Raw genomic sequence first — 22,370 nt, 5'->3', positions numbered from 1 at the left:
TGATGTAATCTTTGGCAGCCATCAGCACGGTCAAAGTGCTGTGGTTGGTGCAGAAACCTGATTGTGAGGCATCAAGTAGGTGGTTTTATTTGTTCCAGGTGCTTACTGAGTACTTTCACTGGGTAGGGGCGCAGGGAAATTGCTGATAATTTTTTAGATTGCTGGGGTCAGCCGAGGGTTTCTTTAGGAAGTGCCTGACCTCTGCATGTTTCCATCTGTCCAGGAAGGATGGAGATGGAGGTGTTGATGATGCTGGTGAGCTTGTTGCTGATTTGGATGGTTCCGAGGCTGAAGAGTCAGTGAGGGCAGAGGTAGGTGGTTGCACCGGAGTGCATAAAATACATGATGGATGTGGTAGTCTCAGTGGTGAGCGGAGACCAGGTTGTGATAATTCGGCTGGTGGGCATTGATTGATTGATTGATTGAATGATTGGTTGGTTGAGAGACGTGGGTTGGGGGGGGTCGAAATTGTTGAGGATGGAGGCGATCTTGGTGTGGGAGTATTCCAAGAGGGAGTCAAAAGTTCTTGGGAGGGGTGGATGGTGTTCTCTGTGGCTTTCGGGTTGGAGAATTCCTTGACTATTTTGAAGAGCTCCTTTGTGTGGTTGGCAAGCCATGTCAATGGGGACTGTGATGGCTGCTTTCTTGGCTTCTTTGATGCACAGGCAGTAGTGGCCGAGGGCTCCTTCATGGGCAACTCTGTCGGAGGGGTTCCTTGTGACGTGCTGTGATGGTTTCTTTGAAGATGATGGCGATGCCCCCGCAGAGTTTGTTGGGTGCGTTTTGGTGTATCATCTTGTAGTTGTCGGGATTCGCAGTGGATTCGAAGAGGGGTTGAGCCACGTTTCGGTGATGAAGACAATGTCAGGGGAGAGGGTGGCGATGGTATCACAGTTTTCCATGCTGTGCTTGCAGAGGGATCAAGCATTTAGCAGGATGCATTGGAGTGGTTCCGGGTTGTTTGTGGTGGGTGGAAGTGGAGTGGGGTCCCGTGCTGGCCAGCGGACCTGCCACCTCCTTGGCAGTGCAGCAGTGGATGGCAGAAGGGCCAGGTGTCCTAGTGTTAGGTGCGGTGCAGGCATAGACAGGTGCAGACGGGCTTGCTTTTGGTGTGCCAGCAGCGCGCCTGCTGCGTGTTGGTGCTGCAGCCTCCATTAAGTAAGTCCTGGGGGAAAGGGTGCGGCGCTGGGTGGTGGGAGGAGGGAAAGGGCAGGAACAGAGAAGAAGCAGAAAAAACAAGCAGAAGAAAGGGAACAGGAGCAGAAAATTGAGAAGAGAGGGGAAAAATGAGCAGAAGAGTGGCACAAACCAAGACAGCCACCTGCAGGCAAGTTGGACAGGAGACGGTCACGGGGGAGCTGGCACAAGGACCTGCTCAACAGGGTCGCGCTGTGGCCTCCATTAAGAGGGTCCTGGGGGGAGGGTGGGGCGTTGGGTGGTGGGAGGCAGAAAATGGCATGATGTCATGAGGATGGAAATAGCGGGAAGGAAGGAAAAGGAGCAGAAAAACGACAGAAAGATAGGGGAAACAAGCAGAAAAAGGAGCAGAATAGAAGGGGAAAAAGGAGCAGAATAATGAGCAGAAGAGAGAGAAAGGAGCAGAAAAATGAGCAGGCGAGAGGGTGGAAGGAGCAGAAAATCGAGCAGAAGAGAGGGAAAAATGAGCAGAAAAAGGAGACAAAGAGGGAAAGCGGATCAAAAGTAACTTGTTACCTACATATAGCATTACCTTTGCAGCTTGACTCCTATTCATTCAATCACATTCCTCCCAGCCTCTCTCAATGATGTGGGAAGTTTCAAATGAGATTGTTACACATCACTACATTACCTGCTTCGTCTGATGTTTGGGTCAAAATACAGTGTGACAATGGCACCTTAATGGGAGAGCATTATGGGTTTCTGGTTTGCTTCAGTGAGTCATTTAAAATAGGTCAGTGGATGACACACAGAGGTAAAGCTTTGAAGAAAACAGGATGCTATTTAAACTCTATGCACTAGATGACTGATGCACTTTAGAAGTCAAGATTTTGCACCATAAGCACTCCTTATTGTACAGTGATGTCATGCAGAATCAATGTCATGTGTGCCGCAAAAGACCTTGCAGAAAATTATTTTGGTTGAAAGAAGAATAGAACATAACTGGAGATAGATAAGAAAGCAACATTTATTGCTGTGCTATCCAAAATTTCACTCCAAGGTGTCCTGCTGGAATAAGTTGCTGAGGGCAGACTACCATTACTATTTGGCATTTTGGGTATCTTGTTTGTGTTGTATGGCAACAGCATACAACCACATCTCTCTGAGGTTGGCAGGGTATTGCTTCCTTTTTAGTAGACTGAACTCGGAAACTGGGCACTGGAGGTTGAAGATACATGTTGGGTTTTTAAAGTTCTGACTTTCACTTAAGCAATGTAATGTGGCCTGTGTTCCCCTGCTATGGAGACTTCGGTATAAATCACAACGGGTGTAAGAAGTGGTATTGGGTGAATAATCTTTGGTTGAAAAATAAAAATGGATAAGGAAGGCTTATGTTTAAGACTGTAAATTCTGTTGATCAATAGTATCACATTATTTATCTGCTCTTTGCTCAGAGTAGTTTTCAATCCTATGCCTGCACTTTTTATTTGAACTTTGAGTTTTTGTATAGCCTGCTGCAACATTGTACTCCATTTCTTTCTTTGCCTAAACTGGTCTCCTTTGACCATTAAGGCTTCTTCAGTGATGAATAGCTTCAGCATAATGGCTGTTTTGTTATGGCTTCTTGAATGTGTGTATTGGATTATACTTTTTGAGGCACTCCTTCATGCTAACTGAAGTCTAGAGAGGCCATATTGTCAGCCACTGGAAGATAACCAATATAAGGGGACAGTGCAATTAGCTACCCTTGTCAGACACTTAGTTGTATGTTCTAACCTGTCATTTGTTCTCCTAGACGCTTTTAAGGTCTGCTTACTTGCTTGCAGATCTCATCCTCCAGAGTGGTGAACCAGTCTGCACAAGAGACATCAAATGCTGCATCCAGGAGATCCAGGAGCTCATCATCACCAGATTGAACCTGGCTGTTGCCAACAAGCTCATCAGCTCAGTTGACTCCCTGCGCGAGAGCTGCGTTGGGACTCTGCAGAGGTGCCTGCAGAGCCTCGAGAGGTCTCAGCAGGAGTCCTCTTCCTCAGTCACCAGCAACCATCTCAAACAGGTAGTGTCCAATCTCTGGAATATTCACTTCTTAACCATTCTGTTAGTTTGTTTTTGCACGTTAGCTCTCCAACCAAAGCGCTAGTAGCTTCTGGACCATACTGTATATAAATCTTTCAAAACCTTTAGTTTGTGGTACTGGGTTCGTCAGTTCTGCTGGCTCCTGTATTCAACAAGTGCGCACGCTATGCCAGCACTTCCATTCAGACTCTGTCTGAAGGAGGATTTTACTTTCAGCTTGGTTTTATATACAATTTATGCTCTCTTGTTTATGTGTTATCTTGTAACTAGGGAATTGGTGGCAATTCTTGAGCCATAATTTCATCTCGCCCATTGACAATATTGGCACTTCAGTTATCTTCACAAAGGTCATGAAGGGGTGAGAGGTTACAGACGTTTCTTTACTATCACCTGTGCAAGATGAAGTTCTCCAGGAGCCTTTGGAATTTGTATCTAACTGACTAGTGAAGATTAGAAGGGTACATCCCAGGCTTAAGGCCCCAGTTTGCATGTGAGGATTCCCTGCATACATCTTTGAGTACTGCACTTGCCAAGGAATTAAATAATTATCAGAAGACTGCTTCATGGTACTGTACCAGGCATGCCTCCATGCTTCTTGTACATCGTAAGGTGCCATCATCTCTGAAGTAGCTTTTTGTGTGTCTTCTCTTATTTTGCTGCTGGATGATCTCAAGGTTGCTGGGCTCTGGCTAACACTACATCAGAGAGCAAATCCCTCCCTTTCACCTACATTTCCTGAAGTTAATAAGGTGTTGCTCAAATTGTGAATGGTCCCAGATGATGTCCATTTGCCACTAAAGTAAGCAACTTGTGAACAGAAGCCACCTTTACAGAGTTAAATGTCTTGTGTGTGTGAGTATTAACGGTTTTCCCGTTAGTAAAAGCAAATTTGCAGCAGTGTACCAACCTTTTTATATTGTTGATGCTAAGGTGTGGCATTTTGACTTCTGTGCAGTTCTTTTTATAAAATCTTGGAGGCCAGGAACCATGATAATTTTGCTTCTCTTCCTTCCCCCATCCTTCATACAAGAGTGCAGACAGAGGACACGTTTACCAGCATGGGTTTCAGATTCTAATCCTGGTGCATATGACAAATATTTCCATAGGATAGCCTGATGAAAAGTTACAGGAACTATCTCACTTCACAAGCCGTCGTCACAAATTTTGTGCAGCTCATGTTTGTGGTTGAGGCCTCTCTTAACATGTTTTCTCTCACAGTTGACTCAGTTTTGTTGTGTATGCATGGAATTTGGGCTTTAACTTAACACAAGTCTGACAGCCTGAGTCGCTTCTATTATGGGTTTGAGCGTGGTCTTAAACATCGGGCTCTGTACCATATTGTAAGGTTATATAGATTGTCCTATCACTGGTAACGTTAGTAACCATATATAGATATATACAAATACAATATTCTGAGACTTCTACCTGCAGATTCCTCACCTTTTGAATATTCCCCAGGCGTCAGATTGGATCCATCAGACTGGATCCCCTTACTCCATTAAGTCCAACAGGAATCTGCAGGTAATTGTAGCTTTTTGGAAGTGGGTAGACCCCAGATTCGTGAACCAGTTGATTATCAGTTAATTAATTCAGGTGTATTTTGAAATACAAATCCTTTTACTGTATCAATCATACCTAAGTAGCATCAGACCAAAACATCAACTAGGTCTATATCATAAAACATAGGAATATTATCTTACAGGTGGTCAGTTACACTGCAGCTTGAACAAAAACTCAGCCACAGTATTGGTGTTTCTTTTTTCCTGTCCTTCAAACTGTGTTCACTAGACGATTCATTTTAATAGAATTGTGTGTCTGAAGTATACAAACACCCTATTTTTTAAAGGTTATCTTTTCAGCTCATCTTTTCATTGTATCTTCATCTTATCAATGGAAAGCATTCTTTCTGTGCTAAGTGGAATGTTAGGAAGTTTGCTGTGTAATACTTTGAGGTGCAGCTGACCTGGCATAAGAGAAATCTGTTTTTCTTAATTATCCTTATTGTTTTTAGCCTTTTTGATGTATTATGGTTTTTATTCGCTTTGCATGTGCAATATCTTTTTAAAGGGGATTACTTATAATAGTATAACGTGTAAATAATTTTCTGTAAAATCATGTGATATTTGCTTTGTATTTCATTTATTAATGCAATGCATTTTCAACTGTGTGCGAAAACTTTCTTACAATTTACATTCTCAAAATAAATCTGATTTAATCTCAGTTTGGTCCATAGATCAGTAATGTGTGCTTCAACTCCTTATCAAGAATATCACACAGAGGTTTGTTTGCTGAAAGAGTTCCCTTCCACCATGTTATTCCCACTTTTCTTGTGGTCTCTGCCCAGCATATTATCAGTTGTGCACTGTTTTTCCTCCGTCGTTGTCTATATGTCCTAACCTACCTAGACGACTGCCTGGTGAACGATTTTCTCCAGAATGCAGGCAGCTTCCCAAGAAATAATGCTACTTCTGTTCAGGGCCTATATTAACACTAGATCGAATAATGTAGCATCTTGGGACTCATCGGGAACTGGAACAGGAAGTATGGACGATGTAGACTGGGAAGCCACACTTATCCACCTATGTGAAGTAGCAGGTAAGCCAAGTTACAGCATATCCAACTGAAGATGTTACACAGGGTCTATTACAGTAGAATCGGACTACTGAAAATGGGGAGTGCCACCTCCCCTTTTGCCTGAGATATGGGACCAGGAGAATACCTTCTTTGAGACCGTTTCAGGCTGTCCCAAACTGTCATAGGTCCTAGGAGTATCCATCCCAGTGACCCCGCAGTTTATTCTGCGAAGTATAACTGGCAGTGTGGACCTAAGGGGACACAGCTACTCTTTTGCTCACTGCGATTTGCCTTAACAAAAAGAGCCATAGTGAAACGCTGAGGAACCCACTTGGCTTCTACCAAGCGCAAGTTGACAGTGAGCGTGTCCTAATTTAAGGCGGCGTAAAGGATAGTATACACAGAACATTCCTGAAAATATGGGTAAAATGAAGAGAACACTATGGCCTTGTTTAGGAAATCTGTGAGTCCCCAAAGCCCTTTCTGACACTTTTGGGCACGCCATTGAACCACACGTTGAACATGTTACTCCTGTCGTCGTTCTGTCCACACCACATTTACATCCCTCAAAGTTTTTCCAAAGAAACTAACTGCCGAAATAAATATTAAAAAAGTATAGGAAAAAACAGCCATTTGTTACGATATTTTCATCTGTAATTTTTTGTCATGACACTGATTTACAAAAGAAGTATACTGTTATGTCTACTAGACCCTTCTGATTGCGGTGGATGTGAAGGGTTTGTAGGTTATCTAAGAACCCGAGGTACCCAGAGCCAACAACTGCGCTGTAGCTTACAATGTTTTTTTAATTGTATACCAAGTATAGACAAATTCATATGATGAAATATGTAAAATGAAAAATTGGTATCAAGGAAACGTATGTATTTCTGAAATTCGGTTCAGATGTGGAGTTTAGGGGGAGTGGTTATTTGTACATTTCTGAATTTGTGGGCAACTATTCTAGTAAGTGATAGTGAGAGGACATTTTTCAACATGTCTTCTTTCTTACACACTGACTTACTTTTGGAAGGAACAAATGCATCAAAATCCAGTTGTTAATAACAAATGTTCCACTATTCGATGTTCGAGCATTTCTTCTGATAAAACTGAAATCTCACTTGTGAGGGTTGTCCCTAGTGCCTGTGACCTGAAACTGCCCAAAACTCAATATGAACACATTACCTTTTTCCCCTGAAAACGGACCCTTTTTTGTAGTGTGAGTAGCTGTGGAATTTTGGCTGTAGCCCTGTCGACACCTAGGGTCACCTATCACACATGCTATTTTTTTTAAACTAGACACCTAGGGGAATCCAGGGTGGACTGACTTGTGTGGCTTTCACCATGTTTCCTTATCCCTAAGCCTTTGCAAATCGTGAGATTTTACTAAAACACACATTTTCCTCACATTTCTGTGAGGAAAACTTCTGGAATGTGCAGGAAGCCTCTAATGTCCTACCACTCAGCACTCTCCCAAGTCTCCTGATAAAAATGCTACCTCACTGGGGTGAGAAGGCCTGGTACCAGGGTCAGGAAAGTCCCCCAAAAGCAACCTGGACTGATCACACATTTCTACTGAAAACTGATCCTTTTTCACCTGTGGGTAGCTATGGATTTTGGGCCCTAGCTCAGCCAGCACCTGGGGAAACCTAGCAAACCTGCACATTTTTTAAAACTAGACAAACAGGGGATTCCAGGGAGGTGTGAGTTGTGTGACTCTCTCCAGTTAATTTTACTCCGAAGCCTTTAACGTCAAACTTTGACTAAAGCATACATTTTGCTCACATTCCTGTGACAGAAAGTACTTAAGTCAGCAAAGAGCCACATGTTTCCCTACCACCCTGATTTCCCATATGTCTCTCGATAAGAACTGAACCGCCCTTGTAGGGTAGGCCGAGAGACTACCACACAAAAAACGCAAAAGGCTGCATTGAGATATCGGCGATGGGGGTAGCTGCGGTATTTGGGCCGGTGCTCTGCCACCAGTCATAGGAAACATACCAAAGTAAACACCCAGGAAATTCCAGGGTGGTGACACGTGTGTATCCCTCAGCGTATTCCCATGCATAATGCCCTGCAAACCTCAACCTTTGTCTGAAGTCTCGCATTTTCCTCACATTTCTGTGATGGAAAGTTCTGGAATCCACAGAATTCCACAAAAGTCCTACCACCCAGCGTTACCCCCAGTTGTGTCAATATAGACTCTGCCTCTTTTGTGTGGCTGTGTGTCTAGTGCTTGGAATAGATGAAACCAAGGTCAATGGAACCCCAAAAGTTCTCATGCATTTTTTTTTTTTTTTTACTACTTGCCGAGTGTCCACCTTCGTTGACACTCTGAGCATTACCAAATGTGTGCATAGTAAACCTTTATTTATGGTTTCCACGAGAGCCACATGAGGCTCAGAAAGACATGTCTTTCATGCAGGTTTAGCACACACACTTTTTTAAATCCAACTCCTTCCAGTTTGTGGATGAAAGTTGTGGGTGACTGAGACTGCCTTTCCAGGCCAACATTCCTCAAACTGAGTGAGCATATCTACCTTCGAAACCAATGCAAACATGATGGGGAAAACTGCCTTAGTTCCCAAAAGAGTACTTTAAAAACTACTAAAGAGTTGATGTTTTTGCCATACAGGGTACTGCATGACAGCGTGACTTATGTTCCGTTATTTTGTGTGGTGACTCTACTCCACTTGTCAGAGGGCGAACAGAACAGCTACCAATTTCTGACAGACGGTGAATAAATGTGTCAAGCAGGCCATAAGCAAGTCTATGATTTCCTCAAGTGGAGGAAAATTTTACTGCTGCTTGTCTAGTCAAGTACTGGCCCACAGAAGGTATGTATTCATGCATAGCCTTCGAAAGGTATGTTACGGAAGCTCCACCTGACTTAATTGCTTCACTTTTGTATGGTACAGTATAATGTAAGTAGGAAATCATAGGGTGGGCTGAGATGGGCACTGGGGACAGTAACAGCAACTCTCCTGCCTCTTTCCTTGCTCAGAACAGACATCAACGAAGTAGTCGACTCTTTCTAGTGTTGCAGGAATGAGGTCAACAAAGTGTCTATCCTGCAGCCTTGCCATGTTGTCTAAAGCATATGAAGTGGAGGTTGCTGCCTCTGTAGCAGTAAGACTTATAGTGACATTCAGCTGAAAGTCAAGGAAGGACATGGATCTTCCTGTAGTGGTCTGACCATAAACAAAATAGGCATTTTATGTTGCCATCTAGATGAAGTGGGTAAACAGATTCTAATACCAAGGTCAAGTTTTACAACCCATGTTGTACGGCTGAAGAACCTGGTCATTTTTATCCACTCCACCAATGTACTTGTTGTAATCAAGTGGGCTTGAGAGCTTTGGCCAACTGATGACAAACTGTAACAGGGGAGTTCTCTTATCACCGATTGTAGTGAGCATGTAACATTCATGTCTATCAGAGAATTTGACTGCAAACAGTTCGGGTCTGTGTGTGCAGTTTTAAACTGCCATGTCGACCTGGCAAGTGCACCCACTTGCCAGGCCCAAACCTTCCCTTTTTTTACCAGTAAGTTACCCCATAGTTAGGCCCAAGGTACACCTCGGGGCAGGCTACAGGGTATTTAAAAGGTAGGACATGTAATATTGTGTTTTACATGTCCTGGTAATGAAATACTGATCATTTTGGTTTTCACTATTGCAAGGCCTGTCTCTCCTATAGGGTAACATTAGGATTGCTTTGAAATATCTTAAGTATAATTTCCCATTGTGAGCCTATTTGGGGTCTCTGAACTCAGTTTGAAAAGGCCACTTTTTAGAAAGTGGGGATTTTCTTGCTTAACCATTCTGTGCCTCTGCCTGTCTGCTGAATACACGTCTGGGTCAGGATTGGGCTGTTTGTGCACTCTCTCTAGACAGTGACACACAAAAGCTGAGGTATGCCCTGCATATCCTGATGGCCCATCACCAGACTGATGTCTCTTCTTGAGCTAGAGTGGTGGGAGGAGCGGACACTTGAACCTGAATAGGGCTGTGCCTGTCTTCACATAAAATAGTCTCCCATCCCCTGGAGTGTGCCTGCGGATAGGGCAGGGAAAGGCAGGGTCGTGTGCACTCTCTTATTTTTGGAGTTTGCCTACTTCAAAGACAGAAATGGGTATAAGTACTGGACTTTTGACACCATATAGAAAACTACTGTACTGGGGACATTTTGCCAGGAGTAAGAGCTGGATGCTGTAGGACGGACTTCCACTCTGCCTGTTGCTTTGTTGTGCAGGCCTGCTGTTGGCTGCTTCTGTCCTGGGAGTGAAAGGGCTGGACTTTGCTTTCTACATTCTGATTCCAAGGATCTCCTTGGGCTTGAACTGAGCTTGCCTCCTGTTAAGAAGTCACAGGGCCATCAAAGACTTAACCTGCCAGTGCCTGGGCTCTCTTGCTGAGAGTCGTGACTTGCCAAGTGGCGCCAAATCCAGTTCCTGGGTCCTTGGGAGTGATTTCTGGTGCAACAAGGAAGAAACAAGTACATCGATTTTCTAGAATGACTGCGGAACCAGCTGCACTATCTGCACCAGAGCAGTGGTCCCCGCTGAGTGCAACAACGGCATCCTACACCGTAGGCCCGACACCCCTGTAACGCCTCCTAAGTCTTGCCACAGCACGAGTCCAGTGTGCCGTGTCACTGACATCGTAGCACCGGACTCTGCCGCTGCAGCACCTGTGGTCCCGTGGTGTGATCGTGGCACTGCCAAGTCGACACCTCGTGTCTCGACCTGCTGGATTCATCGCCTCCGCCTTATTGTAAGGAACCAACACCTCCCTGCCAACACAGCATCACCTACCCTGAAACCGTAAGGAACTGACACCTCACCTGCCTAGCAATAAGGAACCAATGTCGCACCGGCTCTAGGGACGCCTCACCCCCCCCCCCGACGCCATGCAACGTCTTTGTTTTCTTATTGTTTTCCAAAGTATTGTAATCGGGGTCTATACATCTCTGTAGCCGGCCTGCGCTCCCTCATGGGTGGTGCTAGACTGTTAGAAGCAACTCCATCAAGCTGTGCGGAAAGCCCCAGTTGAAGCTATTGTGTTTCTAAGCACCATACTACATATTTTCTTAAAGTCTTGTCTTTACTTGTGTGTGCTGGCTTTTGTTGTTTTGGTCTTGTTTTACTCAGATAAAGATTGGCTATGTTTAACTGGTGTGGATTACTTTTGTGGTGTTTTCACTGTTACTGTATATGGGTGTGTACAAATACTTTACACGTTGCCTCTGAGGTAAGCCTGACCGCTCGAGCCATGCTACCAAGGGGGTCAGCGAGGCTTATCTTGGCTGCGTGATTCCCTTACCCTGACTTGAGTAAGGGCCCCTACTTGGATAGGGTGCAAGTCACTGCCAACTAGAGATCCCATTTCTAACAGCAGTCACCGTGACCAATGCACACCCCATCCTCAGAGCTCATAGATCAGCTTGGGGCTGCACGGTTTGACTTAACATCTGGGTACTGGCAGATTGGTCGGCATTCTCTGCCCCAGAGGGGCACTACCAGTTCTGGGTCATGCCCTTCAGGTTAAAGAATGCCCCTGCCACCTTTCAGAGGTTGGAAAACCAGCTCCTAACTGGACTGGAGAGCTTCAGTGCTGCCTATCTGGATGACATTGCAGTCTTCAGTTCCAGCTGGAGAGACCACCTGGGTCACCTGTAGAAAGTGCTTCAGGCTCTACAAAGGGCAGAAACAACAAGTGATGGACGGAATGCTGAACATTGTCAAACACTCACCCCCAGTCATGAAACCCCAAAACCGGTCCCAGGATGCTTGTTTCCAGTCCAGGGAAGACCTGGCCTAGCAGTTCGGGCTGGACTGTTCCCATGGGGAACAGGGTCAAGACTGGTTTGCATATGGCTGGGTCCAAACTGGAATGGCATGGGCAGCAAAAAAACGATGGATTTAGGCCCAGATCACTGTACTGGGGGTGAATGTTTGACAATGTTCAGCATTCCGTCCATCACTTGTTTTTGCATTTGTCGCCCTAAGTGGGAAGGGTATGCCCAGACGTGGGTCCCGTGCTTCCCATGCCACTGGATTTAAGCTAGCCTGGCTGATGAGGGGTGAAACCCCGAAACCGGTCCCAGGATGCTTGTTTCCAGTCCAGGGAAGACCTGGCCTAGCAGTTCGGGCTGGACTGTTCCCATGGGGAACAGGGTCAAGACTGATTTGCATATGGCTGGGTCCAAACTGGAATGGCATGGGCAGCAAAAAAACGATGGATTTAGGCCCAGATCACTGTACTGGGGGTGAATGTTTGACAATGTTCAGCATTCCGTCCATCACTTGTTGTTTTTGCATTTGTCGCCCTAAGTGGGAAGGGTATGCCCAGACGTGGGTCCTGTGCTTCCCATGCCACTGGATTTAAGCTAGCCTGGCTGATGAGGGGTGAAACCCCGAAACCGGTCCCAGGATGCTTGTTTCCAGTCCAGGGAAGACCTGGCCTAGCAGTTCGGGCTGGACTGTTCCCATGGGGAACAGGGTCAAGACTGATTTGCATATGGCTGGGTCCAAACTGGAATGGCATGGGCAGCAAAAAAACGATGGATTTAGGCCCAGATCACTGTACTGGGGGTGAATGTTTGACAATGTTCAGCATTCCGTCCATCACTTGTTGTTTCTACAAAGGGCAGGCCTGACTATCAAGGCCAGTAAGTGCCGGATAGGGCAGGGTTCTGTGGTCCATTTGGGAATAGAAGTAGGGGGTGGCAAGGTGCAGCCCTTGCAACCCAAGATTGACACCATTCTGGCTTGGAAACCCCCAAGACCCAGACTGAGATGAGAGCCTCCTGGGCCTTACCAGCTGTGACAGGAGATTTATCAAAGGATATGGCATCATTGTTGCCCCCTTGAAAGAGCTGACTTCCAGAAAGCAGCCACTTCAGGTGATCTGGACAGAGGCCTGCCAGAAAGCCTTCAACATCCTCAAGGAGCCATGTGCACAGCACACATGCTCAAGGCCCCAGACTTCTCAAAGAAATGTATTGTCTAGACACATACCCCTGAGCATGATATAGGGGCTGTGCTCTCACAGCTAAATGAAGAGGGCCTGGATCAACCTGTAGCCTTCATCAGTAGGAGGTTACTTCTCAGGGAACAGAGGTAGAGCGCAATTGAAAGGGAAACCTTTGCTGTGGTCTGGGCACTGAAGAAGCTAAGGCCATACCTGTTTGGCACTCACTTCCGGGTTCAGACTGACCACAGGTGGTTAGTGCAGATGAGGGGTAGGATTTCAAAACTTTTAAGGTGGTCCATCTCCGTTCGGGGAATGGACTTTACGGTGGAGCACCGTCCTGGAACAGTCCACACTAATGCTAATGGTCTATCCAGGTTCTTCCGTCGTAATGAAGAGAACTTTCAATGGGTTGAGTAGCTCCACTTTTAGCTGGGTACACATGTTAGACCTGGCATTCTTGGCGTGGTCTCCCCTAACTTCTTGCCCTCTGATTATCTATTTTTACTGGCCTTTATGGATCTGTGCACTTTACGACTGCTGACCAGTGCTACAGCGCAGGTGCTTTGTCCTCTAAAATATGGTAACATTGGCTTCTCCACAGTTGGCTTATTTCATGTACTTGCAAGTCTCTAGTAAAGTGCACTATATGTGCCCTGGGCCTGTAAATTAAATGCTACTAGTGGGGCTGCAGCACTGAGTGTGCCACACACTACAGTAGCCTCTCAAACATGCCTCAGGCCTGTCACTACAGGGCCTGTGTTTGTGCAGTTTTAAACTGCCATTTTGACCTGGCAAATGTACTCATTTGTCAGGCCCAAACCTTCCCTTTTATTGCATGTAAGTCATCCCTAAGGTAGGCCCCAGTGAGCCCAAAGGGCAGGGTGAAGTGTATATAAAAGTTTGTGCATGTACTTTTTAAGTTTAACATGCTAATGTAAGTGAAAAACTGGTAAATCAGTTGTTCACTATTGCAAGGCACATCTCTCCCATAGAATAGTATTGGGCTTGCCTTAATACACCTTTTAATTATAACTCCCAGATAGGAAGAGATATAAATATGGAGTTAGGTGCCCCTGGACTCACAATTTAAAATCACAACTCATAGGGAAGTCAGATTTTAAATTGTCTCTCTCAAAATGCCACTTTTGGAGTGTTGGTTTTTTCTTTTTTGAAACATTCTGCACAGCGAAGCGCAAAAACACAGACCAAGGGATCCTCACACCACCCAGCGACTGCTGCCTTTAGTCACTGGGTGTATTCTGCTAACCTGCACGGTGGCTTGGGGGGACTTGAAGACGCTGTGCCGAAGCCGTGTACGGACTTAACTCTCATCAGGGAGTGAGACATCACGCTGCCTGCCAGGCGGGTCGTGAGAGCGTCTCGCCCTATTTTGCTATCAAGATTGAAAATATTCTTTGTTTCTGACCGCCTGAGTGCTCTCTCATGGTTGCCACTCCTATGGTGGCCCTGTACTGCATCAGTCACAAAGTAACATAGCTGCATTACATCTTTACTGTGTTGCTAATATATAGCCCCCAATGGAGGCGAACTCATACGCTGAGGGCCATCAGTGTTTCTATTGTTCAACAGGTTTTCATATCTTTGAGCCAGGTTTTCTTCTAGTTTGTTGTTCTTGGTAAACGGAATTCTGTCTTCTTTGGATAAAGCTTCAGGTAGGCACTGGACAGCCAGGTCTGGATGGTGTGCAAGCAGTGTTTGAAGCTTTGGATGTGAATCGTGATGCTTGTTAGAAATTGAGTCTATAGTTGGTAGAGGTATACACCCTTGTCCAAGTAGGGACCACAATCCTAGTCAGGGTAAGTCACAACACAATCCAAATTATCCTGTGCTCAGCCTCTGCTTGGCACAGAGCAGGCAGGCTTCACTTAGAAGACAATGTGTAAAGTATTTGTTCATCAATGCATACAATAACACAGTGAAAACGCCACAAAAAGCACTCCACACCAGTTTGGAAAAATATATATTTATCTGAATAAAATGAGATCAAAACAACAAATTCAATATGCACAAGTCAAGATATCACTTTTTAAAAAGGTTTAAATGAGTCTCAATCCTTAAGAATCAGTGGTTGTATCCTTGTAACACACAGTACCTGGATGCATAAAAAAAAACGACCGCCGCAGAGGAGGAGATGCGTTGAAAAATAAGGCGTTGCATCAGATTTTCCGGTGAGGCACTGATCCTTGCTGCAAGGTGATGCGCCAATTTCCAGGAGCTCAGCCTTGGTTACTCACTGCGATGAGGGGATATTTTGACGCTCTGGGGACAATGCAATGAAAATCCTTGACGAGCTGTTAGGAGTAGGCACTGCGTTGATCTGGTAGGGGATGCGTTGATTTTTCCACAGCGATGCAGGCGCTGCTTTGATTTCTGTAGGCAATGCATCGATTTTCCGACACAGCAGGGATTTTCTTTTCCGGGTGAAGTCTGTGGCCCTGAGAATTCAGAAAGGAGGCAAGCTCAACCCAGACATTGGAGGGCACCTCTGGGAAAGGCAGTCGGAGGCCAGCAGGCAGTAGGGCACCAAGCAGGGCAGCAGTCCTTCTCAGCAAAGCAGTCCAGATGAGTCCTTTAGGCAGCCAGGCAGTCCCTCTAACGGAGTCCAGGTGTAGGTCCAATGTGTCTGGATCAGAGTCCCAATATATAAAACCAAAAGGGCCTTTGAAGTGGGGGAAGCTTCAAAGAGTGGTTTTGAAGTGCACAAGTTCCCCTTTCAGCCCAGATGTGTCTGCCAGGATCCCTGTAGGGAGTTATCAGTCCTTCGTGTGAGGGCAGGCCACTGGCCTTTGAAGTGTAAGAGAGTCCCTCCACCGTTACTGTCCAGGAAGACCCATTCAGTATGCAGATGAATGCAGATGTGACTGGGTGTCCTGTGGTTATGGCTATCTGGGTGTAAAGCACAAGGGGAGCTATCTACCAGCACAGACCAGAAGTGGATTGGAGACAGGCTGTAAGACACAGATGGCAGTAAGTGCAGAGAAATGCCCACTTTCGAAAGGGGCATTTCTAAAATAGTAATAGTAAATCCAACTTTGCCAGTAAGCAGGATTTTGGAGGGAGGCAGGCAAATCGTTTGGTGGTGAGCGCACTAAGGCTGTCCGGTCCAACAATGTGTTATCTGGTAGTAGAGCACTGTGCAACTCCATGTAGAAATTGAAAATGGCAAACGACAGTATGCAGTCTTGGAGGACTCCACATCTGATGGGGATGTTTTGTGGCCATGTGAACTAACTGATGTCAGTTGAAAAGGTAGGAATTGTCATTTCAGCTGATCAATGCTTTGGTGTAGTTGGAGTTATACACTTAAAAAAATAAAAAATGTAAGTTCATAGATACAGAGTTTTCTCAATACAAATCAGTGTAGACGACCATGTGACAGAAACTAGTTATTTTTTGGGAAAACGTATCTTTATGGGTAAGTGTCAGGATTTTCTCCGCAAGGAGGCTCAGGACAGCTTTGAAGGGAAGATATCATTCATATACACAATACTAGCTTAATTCCTCCCACACAATTGTGCTTCTCTTTACCAAATATAAAAGAGTTTAAGCTTGACGAACATGTGCAGTGTACAACATGTAAAGGTATCACTTCTCGGCCTACTAAGGCCCTGGAAAGTTTACAGCTGATACAATATGTGGTGTGGGGGCTTTAAACTAATATAAATCAACATTCATATTTAATTGAACATTAAATTATACTAAAAACATGTTCTTTTCTCCGTCCTGAGCTAGTACTCAGAATTTTGAACAAAGTATTTGGGTAACTCTGGAAGATGGCCTTGTGGGCTTGGCAGTGTTTTGTAAATAGGCCTTTATATGGAGTCATTTGAAATCTGTCAGGGCCAGAGTGGTTGATCTGATGGAATTTGCAGAATGCTGAGATGAGCTATGCTTGAATTGTGAAGGGCTGATTGGAGTGATAGTTTGACTAATACTAGTCATGATGCCATTCTCAGTCTTGTAAACCATCTGTTGTTTTCTGTAGGCTTTGCCAGAGGTAATAGAAGCAGTACTGCACTACATGTAATATGCCTGTGTCCTGTGTTATTAGAAGCATGCAGGCGATTATTTTGGCCAGAGTTTAATACCTTGAAAGAGCTCGAACATGCAGGCAAGCCATTATTGCGGGCCTGAACCTGCAAAATACTTGGATGGTAAATTAGTAAGATTTAAGTCAACACTTAAATCCATGCTCAACTTCCAAAAAATCAAAAGCTGAGCAGTGGGCCATCTTTTTGTCTCCTCTTCTTTAGATATACACTCACTGTTTTAACTCCTTCGCTGCCAGGCCTTTTCCCCTCCTGTGCAGAGCCTTTTTTTGGCTATTTGGGGCAGTTCGCGCTTAGGCCCTCATAAATTTTTGTCCACATAAGCTATCCACACCAAATTTGCGTCCTTTTTTCCAACATCCTAGGGATTCTAGGAGTGCCCAGAGTTTGTGGGTTCCCCTGAAGGAGACCAAGAAATTAGCCAAAATACAGCACAAAAATCGTTTTGTTTTTTTTTCTTTAAAAAAAAAAAAATGGGGAAAAGGGGCTGCAGAAGAAGGCTTGTTTTTTTTTTTTTTTTTCCCTGAAAATGGCATCCACAAAGGGTTTGCGGTGCTAAAATCACCATCTTCCCAGCTTTCAGGCACAGGCAAACTTGAATCAGAAAACCACAATTTTGGCATTTTACTGGGACATACCCCATTTTTACTATTTTTTTGTGCTTTCAGCCTCCTTCCAGTTAGTGACAGAAATGAGTGTGAAACCAATGCTGAATCCCAGAAAGCTAAACATTTCTGAAAAGTAGACAAAAGTCTGAATTCAGCAAGGGGTGATTTGTGTAGATCCTACAAGGGTTTCCTACAGAAAATAACAGCTGAAATAACGAAATATTGAAATTGAGGTGAAAAAAACAGCAATTTTTCTCCACGTTTTACTCTGTAACTTTTTCCTGCGATGTCAGATTTTTGAAAGCAATATACCATTACGTCTGCTGGGCTCTTCTAATTGCAGGGATATATAGGGCTTGTAGGTTCATCAAGAACCCTAGGTACCCAGAGCCAATAAATGAGCTGCACCTTGCAATGGGTTTTCATTCTGTACAGAGTATACAGCAACTCATTTGCTGAAATATAAAGAGTGAAAAGTAGGTATCAAGAAAACCTTTGTATTTCCAAAATGGGCACAAGATAAGATGATGAGAATGAGTGGTTATTTGCACATCGCTGAATTCTGGGGTGCCCATACTAGCATGTGAATTACAGGGCATTTCTCAAATAGATGTCTTTTTTACACACCGTCTTACATTTGGAAGGAAACAATGTAGAGAAAGACAAGGGGCACTAACACTTGTTTTGTTATTCTGTGTTCCCCCAAGTCTCCCGATTAAAAAATGGTACCTCACTTGCGTGGGTAGGCCTAATGCTAGCGACAGGAAAGGCATCATGGACACATCACATTTTTACATTGAAATTCAATGTGGTTTTTGCAAAGTGCCTAGCTGTGGATTTTGGCCTCTACCTCAGCCGGCACCCAGGAAAACCTACCAAACCTGCTAATTTTTTAAAACTGACAGAAGTCATCATAGATCGTCTTCTCACACTTCTTCGAAGAAACATAAGAAGCAGCGCAGACACGACTTTCGGCGTCGTTCAGCTCGAAGCCGATCAAGGTCCAGGTCCATCTAAACGGCACTGTGCGACGTGGGAGGTTAGTCCTATGGTGAATCCACAGCCTCAGAGCCCTCAGGCTTCTCCGGTGCCATCGGTCTTCGAGGTGGTTGTGTCTCAAGATAGTCCTAGCTTTTCGCCTGGTGGGCAGGATTCTGATGCCCAGCTGGCGCAATCGCCACATGAAGATCAGCGGTATCCTGCCTTCCCAGCTCCGGGAGCGGATCCGGCGGCATTTTTAAATGCCATGTTTAACATGTTTAATGCTATGGCCCCTGCTGGTGCACCAGCTGGTCCCACGTGTCCTTTGCCATTTACATTGGGCTCCCCGGCCCCTTATAAGGCAGTGCCGTTCATGTCCTTTTTACCCGGCTGAGGCCGATGACTTCGCCTCAAAGGCCTACGGCGCCGATGACATCGCCTTATAGCCCTGCGGCGCCGATGACTTCGTCTTATCAGTTGACGCCGATGACGGAGCCTCAGGTGTCCACGGTGCCAATGGGATCAGCTCCGGCACCGGATGGATCCAGATTGGATTGTAGTGTGTCTCCTTCTTCTCCTGGTCCGCGTCTATCAGTCTTGAAGCCGGTTTCATTGACGTCGGCTAACTCTGTCGACGCCGAGGTTGGAGGCCAGGTTGAGGTCACGCAGAAAAGCACTGAGGCTTTTAGAGGAACAGGAGTATCAAAGACAGCTACCTGAAGAAGGAGAGATTGCTGAGCCCTTGGGGGAATATCAGGGTATAGACTCAGCAAGTGGGCTAGACACTTCCCCGGAGTGGGATCTTTCATCTCCAAGGGAGTTTACAGAGGAAGCGGCCTCTTTCCATTCTGTGGTCAGGAAGGTGGCGAATGTCTTGGATCTTCCGTTGCCGGCTGCTGAGGTTAAAACGAATATTTTGACCGAGGTCCTGCATCCTTCTTCTGATATCGAGATATGTCCACACCCTGATGGACTCGACTAAAGCTATGGTTCCAAACTTACCGTAGGAAATGCAAGGACAATTTGGAGAGCTCCTGTCAGACGCTCAAGCTGTGGCTAAGCAGATTATCCAGTCTGGTATGGATTCTACAGACTCAGTGGCCAGGGCGATGGGTACCTCAATTGCTACCAGGAGGCATGCGTGGTTGAGGTCCTCTGGCTTTTCTACGGATGTCCAGACCACTCTATTGGACCTGCCTTTCGATGGAGAGAAGCTGTTTGGAGCCAAAGCTGACTCTGCCTTAGAGCGCTTTAAGAACAGTAGGGCCACAGAGAAGTCTTTGGGTCTGCAGGCTTCCAATACTACCCCTTTCAGGTCCTTTCGGAGGTTCAGGGGGTTTGGGTGTGGAGCTGTTTACCGTGGGAGACCCCAGTCCGCAGTCCAACAGCCTGCCAGCCTCCCATATAGATCCTTTAGAGGGCGTGGGAGGATTCGGACAAGAGGGGACACTCAGCAGCACCCTGCATCATCCTCTTCCTCTGGGGGACAGCAACAAGGGAAGCAGCCCTAGTTTTCTGCCCGTTTTGAGCCACACTACTCCTGTAGGGGGAAGGTTACGTCTTTTTCTCCGCAAGTGGGAGTTAACCACATCAGACTCCTGGGTTCTAAATATTGTGCGGAAAGGATATGCTCTTCCTTTTCAGGAGTCCTCCCCTCCCCTTCCATCACTCCCCGTCCCTCGTTTTCTTCAGAAGCCCATATCCTGTTTTTGCAACAGGAGGTTCAAATCCTGTTATTAAAAGATGCAGTGGAGTTGGTTCCAGAGCAGGAAAGTGGTCAGGGTTGTTATTCAAGATATTTCCTGATCCCCAAGAAGGATGGTCGATTGAGACCTATCCTGGATCTGAGGATTTTGAATTGGTTCCTCAAACAGGAGAAATTCAAGGTGCTGACTCTAGCGCAGGTACTTCTGGCATTGAACAAAGAGGATTGGATGGTGTCTGTCGACTTGCAGGATGCTTACTTTCATATCCTTATTCTCAAGTCGCACAGGAAGTATCTCCTGTTTGTGGTGGGGTCTCACCACTACCAGTATGCAGTCCTTCTATTTGGTCTTACTTCAGCATCTCGAGCCTTCACGAAGGTGATGGCGGTGGTTGCAGCAAGTCTCAGAAGGAAGGGAATATCGGTATTCCCTTACCTGGACGATTGGTTGATCAAAGCCAAGCCTCCAGAGCTCGTGCTGCATCACTTGCAGATGACAACTCAGTTGTTGTTCAGTCTGGGCTTTTCGATAAACGTGCACAAGTCTCACCTGGAGCCCTCTCAGCGCCTCCTGTTCACAGGGGCAGTACTGGATACAAAATTGAATCATGCCTATCCTCCACCTCAGCGGATTCAGGACATTCAGGCGTTGATTTCAATGTTTTAAAATGGAGCGGTTGTTCCAGTCCTCAAGGTCCTGCGCCTGCTCGGTCTGTTCAATTCTTGCATTCTGTTGGTCACTCATGCACATTGGCACATGAGGGCTCTCCAATGGTGCCTCTGCAGGCAGTGGTTTCAACACAAAGGGGATCTCGGAGTTGATATCGATCTCCAGAGACGCTGCAGCGGATCTACGATGGTGGGCTGTGGATGGCAACCTTTCCCAAGGAGGGCTGTTTTCACTGCTTTCCCCCCCCCCCCCCCCCCAATGGCCACGGTCATAACGGATGCTTCCACTCTAGGGTGGGGAGTTCATCTGGGAGACCTGGAGATCAAAGGTCTTTGGTCTCCAGTGGGACTGACTTTTCATATCATCTGTTAGAATTGCGGGCGACACGTCTGTCTCTCAAGGCCTTCCTCCCGTCCCTTTGCGGTCAGTGAGTTCAAGTCTTGACGGACAACACTACCGCGATGTGGTATATAAACAAGCAGGGAGGAGTGGGGTCGTACCTTCTCTGCAGAGAGGCTCTGCGGCTCTGGTCCGGGGCTCAGGACCATCGAGTTTGCTTGGTAGCGAATCATCTGGCCGGAGTTCTGAACGTACGTGCGGACAGTCTGTCTGCATTTCTCGGCCGATCACGAGTGGTGTGTCCATCCGGATCTGGTCCTTCACATCTTTAAGATGTGGGGTTCTCCGCAGATAGAACTGTTTGCCACTCGGGAGAACGCACACTGCCCATCGTTCTGCAGCCTCCAGTATCCAGAGCAAGGAGCCTTGGGGGACGCGTTTCAGATGTCTTGGTGCGACCAGTTGCTTTATACTTTTCCCTCCCATACCCTTGTTTCCTCGGGTTCTGAGGAAGATTCGCCAAGATCGAGCTCAAGTCATTTTAATAGCTCCGGATTGGCCAATAAGTGTGTGGTACACGGACTTTCTCCAACTCTCACTCTGCTTTTCCTCTCAGGGCAGATCTTCTCTCGCAGTTGCAAGGGCAGGTTCTACACCCTCACCTCCAGAGCCTGCACCTTCATGCCTGGAGATAGAATGGGACAATCTGAGTTCTTTCTCTCTCCCACAATAGGTAGTGGATGTTATTTTATCGGCTAGGCGACACTCCACTGAGACTGTTTATGCTGGCAGGTGGGAAAAATGTGTGGCTTGGTGTGGAGAGAAACAAATTTATCCCAAATTGAGGGCCCATCTGTCTGATGTTCTGTTGTTTGCGTTAGCTTTAGCACAAAGGGGTTGTGCAGTTGTGACTGTCAAAGGCTATTTGTCGGCACTGTCAGTCTTTCTTTGCCTTCCGGATCAACCTTCCTTGTTTAAATCACCCATCGTTGTTAGGTTCTTGAAAGGTTTAACAGATACATTTCCTCCCACTCCGTTTCTTATGCCTCAGTGGGATTTAAATCTGGTTTTGACTTTTTTAATGGGTTCACGTTTGAACCCATGCATTCTTGTCCGTTAAGATAATTAGTCCTTAAGACAGTTTTCTTGATAGCTATTATTTCTGCTAGGCGTGTGAGTGAGCTTCAGGCCCTTAGTGTTAAACCTCCCTTTACTTCTTTCTTTGCTGACAAA

The 22,370-nt window shown here is 45.9% G+C and overlaps 1 protein-coding gene across 1 annotated transcript in view; it reads left to right on the top strand.

The window, feature by feature from the left end:
• Positions 1 to 22,370, top strand: part of DSTYK (dual serine/threonine and tyrosine protein kinase) — a 327,446-nt gene that overhangs the window by 175,793 nt on the left and 129,283 nt on the right. The window contains exon 4 of the mRNA XM_069238535.1: positions 2,964 to 3,196. Coding sequence (XP_069094636.1) covers positions 2,964 to 3,196 — 233 coding nt within the window. The remainder of the gene's footprint in view (positions 1 to 2,963; positions 3,197 to 22,370) is intronic.

The sequence above is a fragment of the Pleurodeles waltl genome, chromosome 6 (assembly GCF_031143425.1).
Source record: "Pleurodeles waltl isolate 20211129_DDA chromosome 6, aPleWal1.hap1.20221129, whole genome shotgun sequence".
NCBI classification, from domain to species: domain Eukaryota; kingdom Metazoa; phylum Chordata; class Amphibia; order Caudata; family Salamandridae; genus Pleurodeles; species Pleurodeles waltl.
Note: the sequence above shows the minus strand (reverse complement) of the source record. Positions and strands in the feature narration are given on the sequence as shown.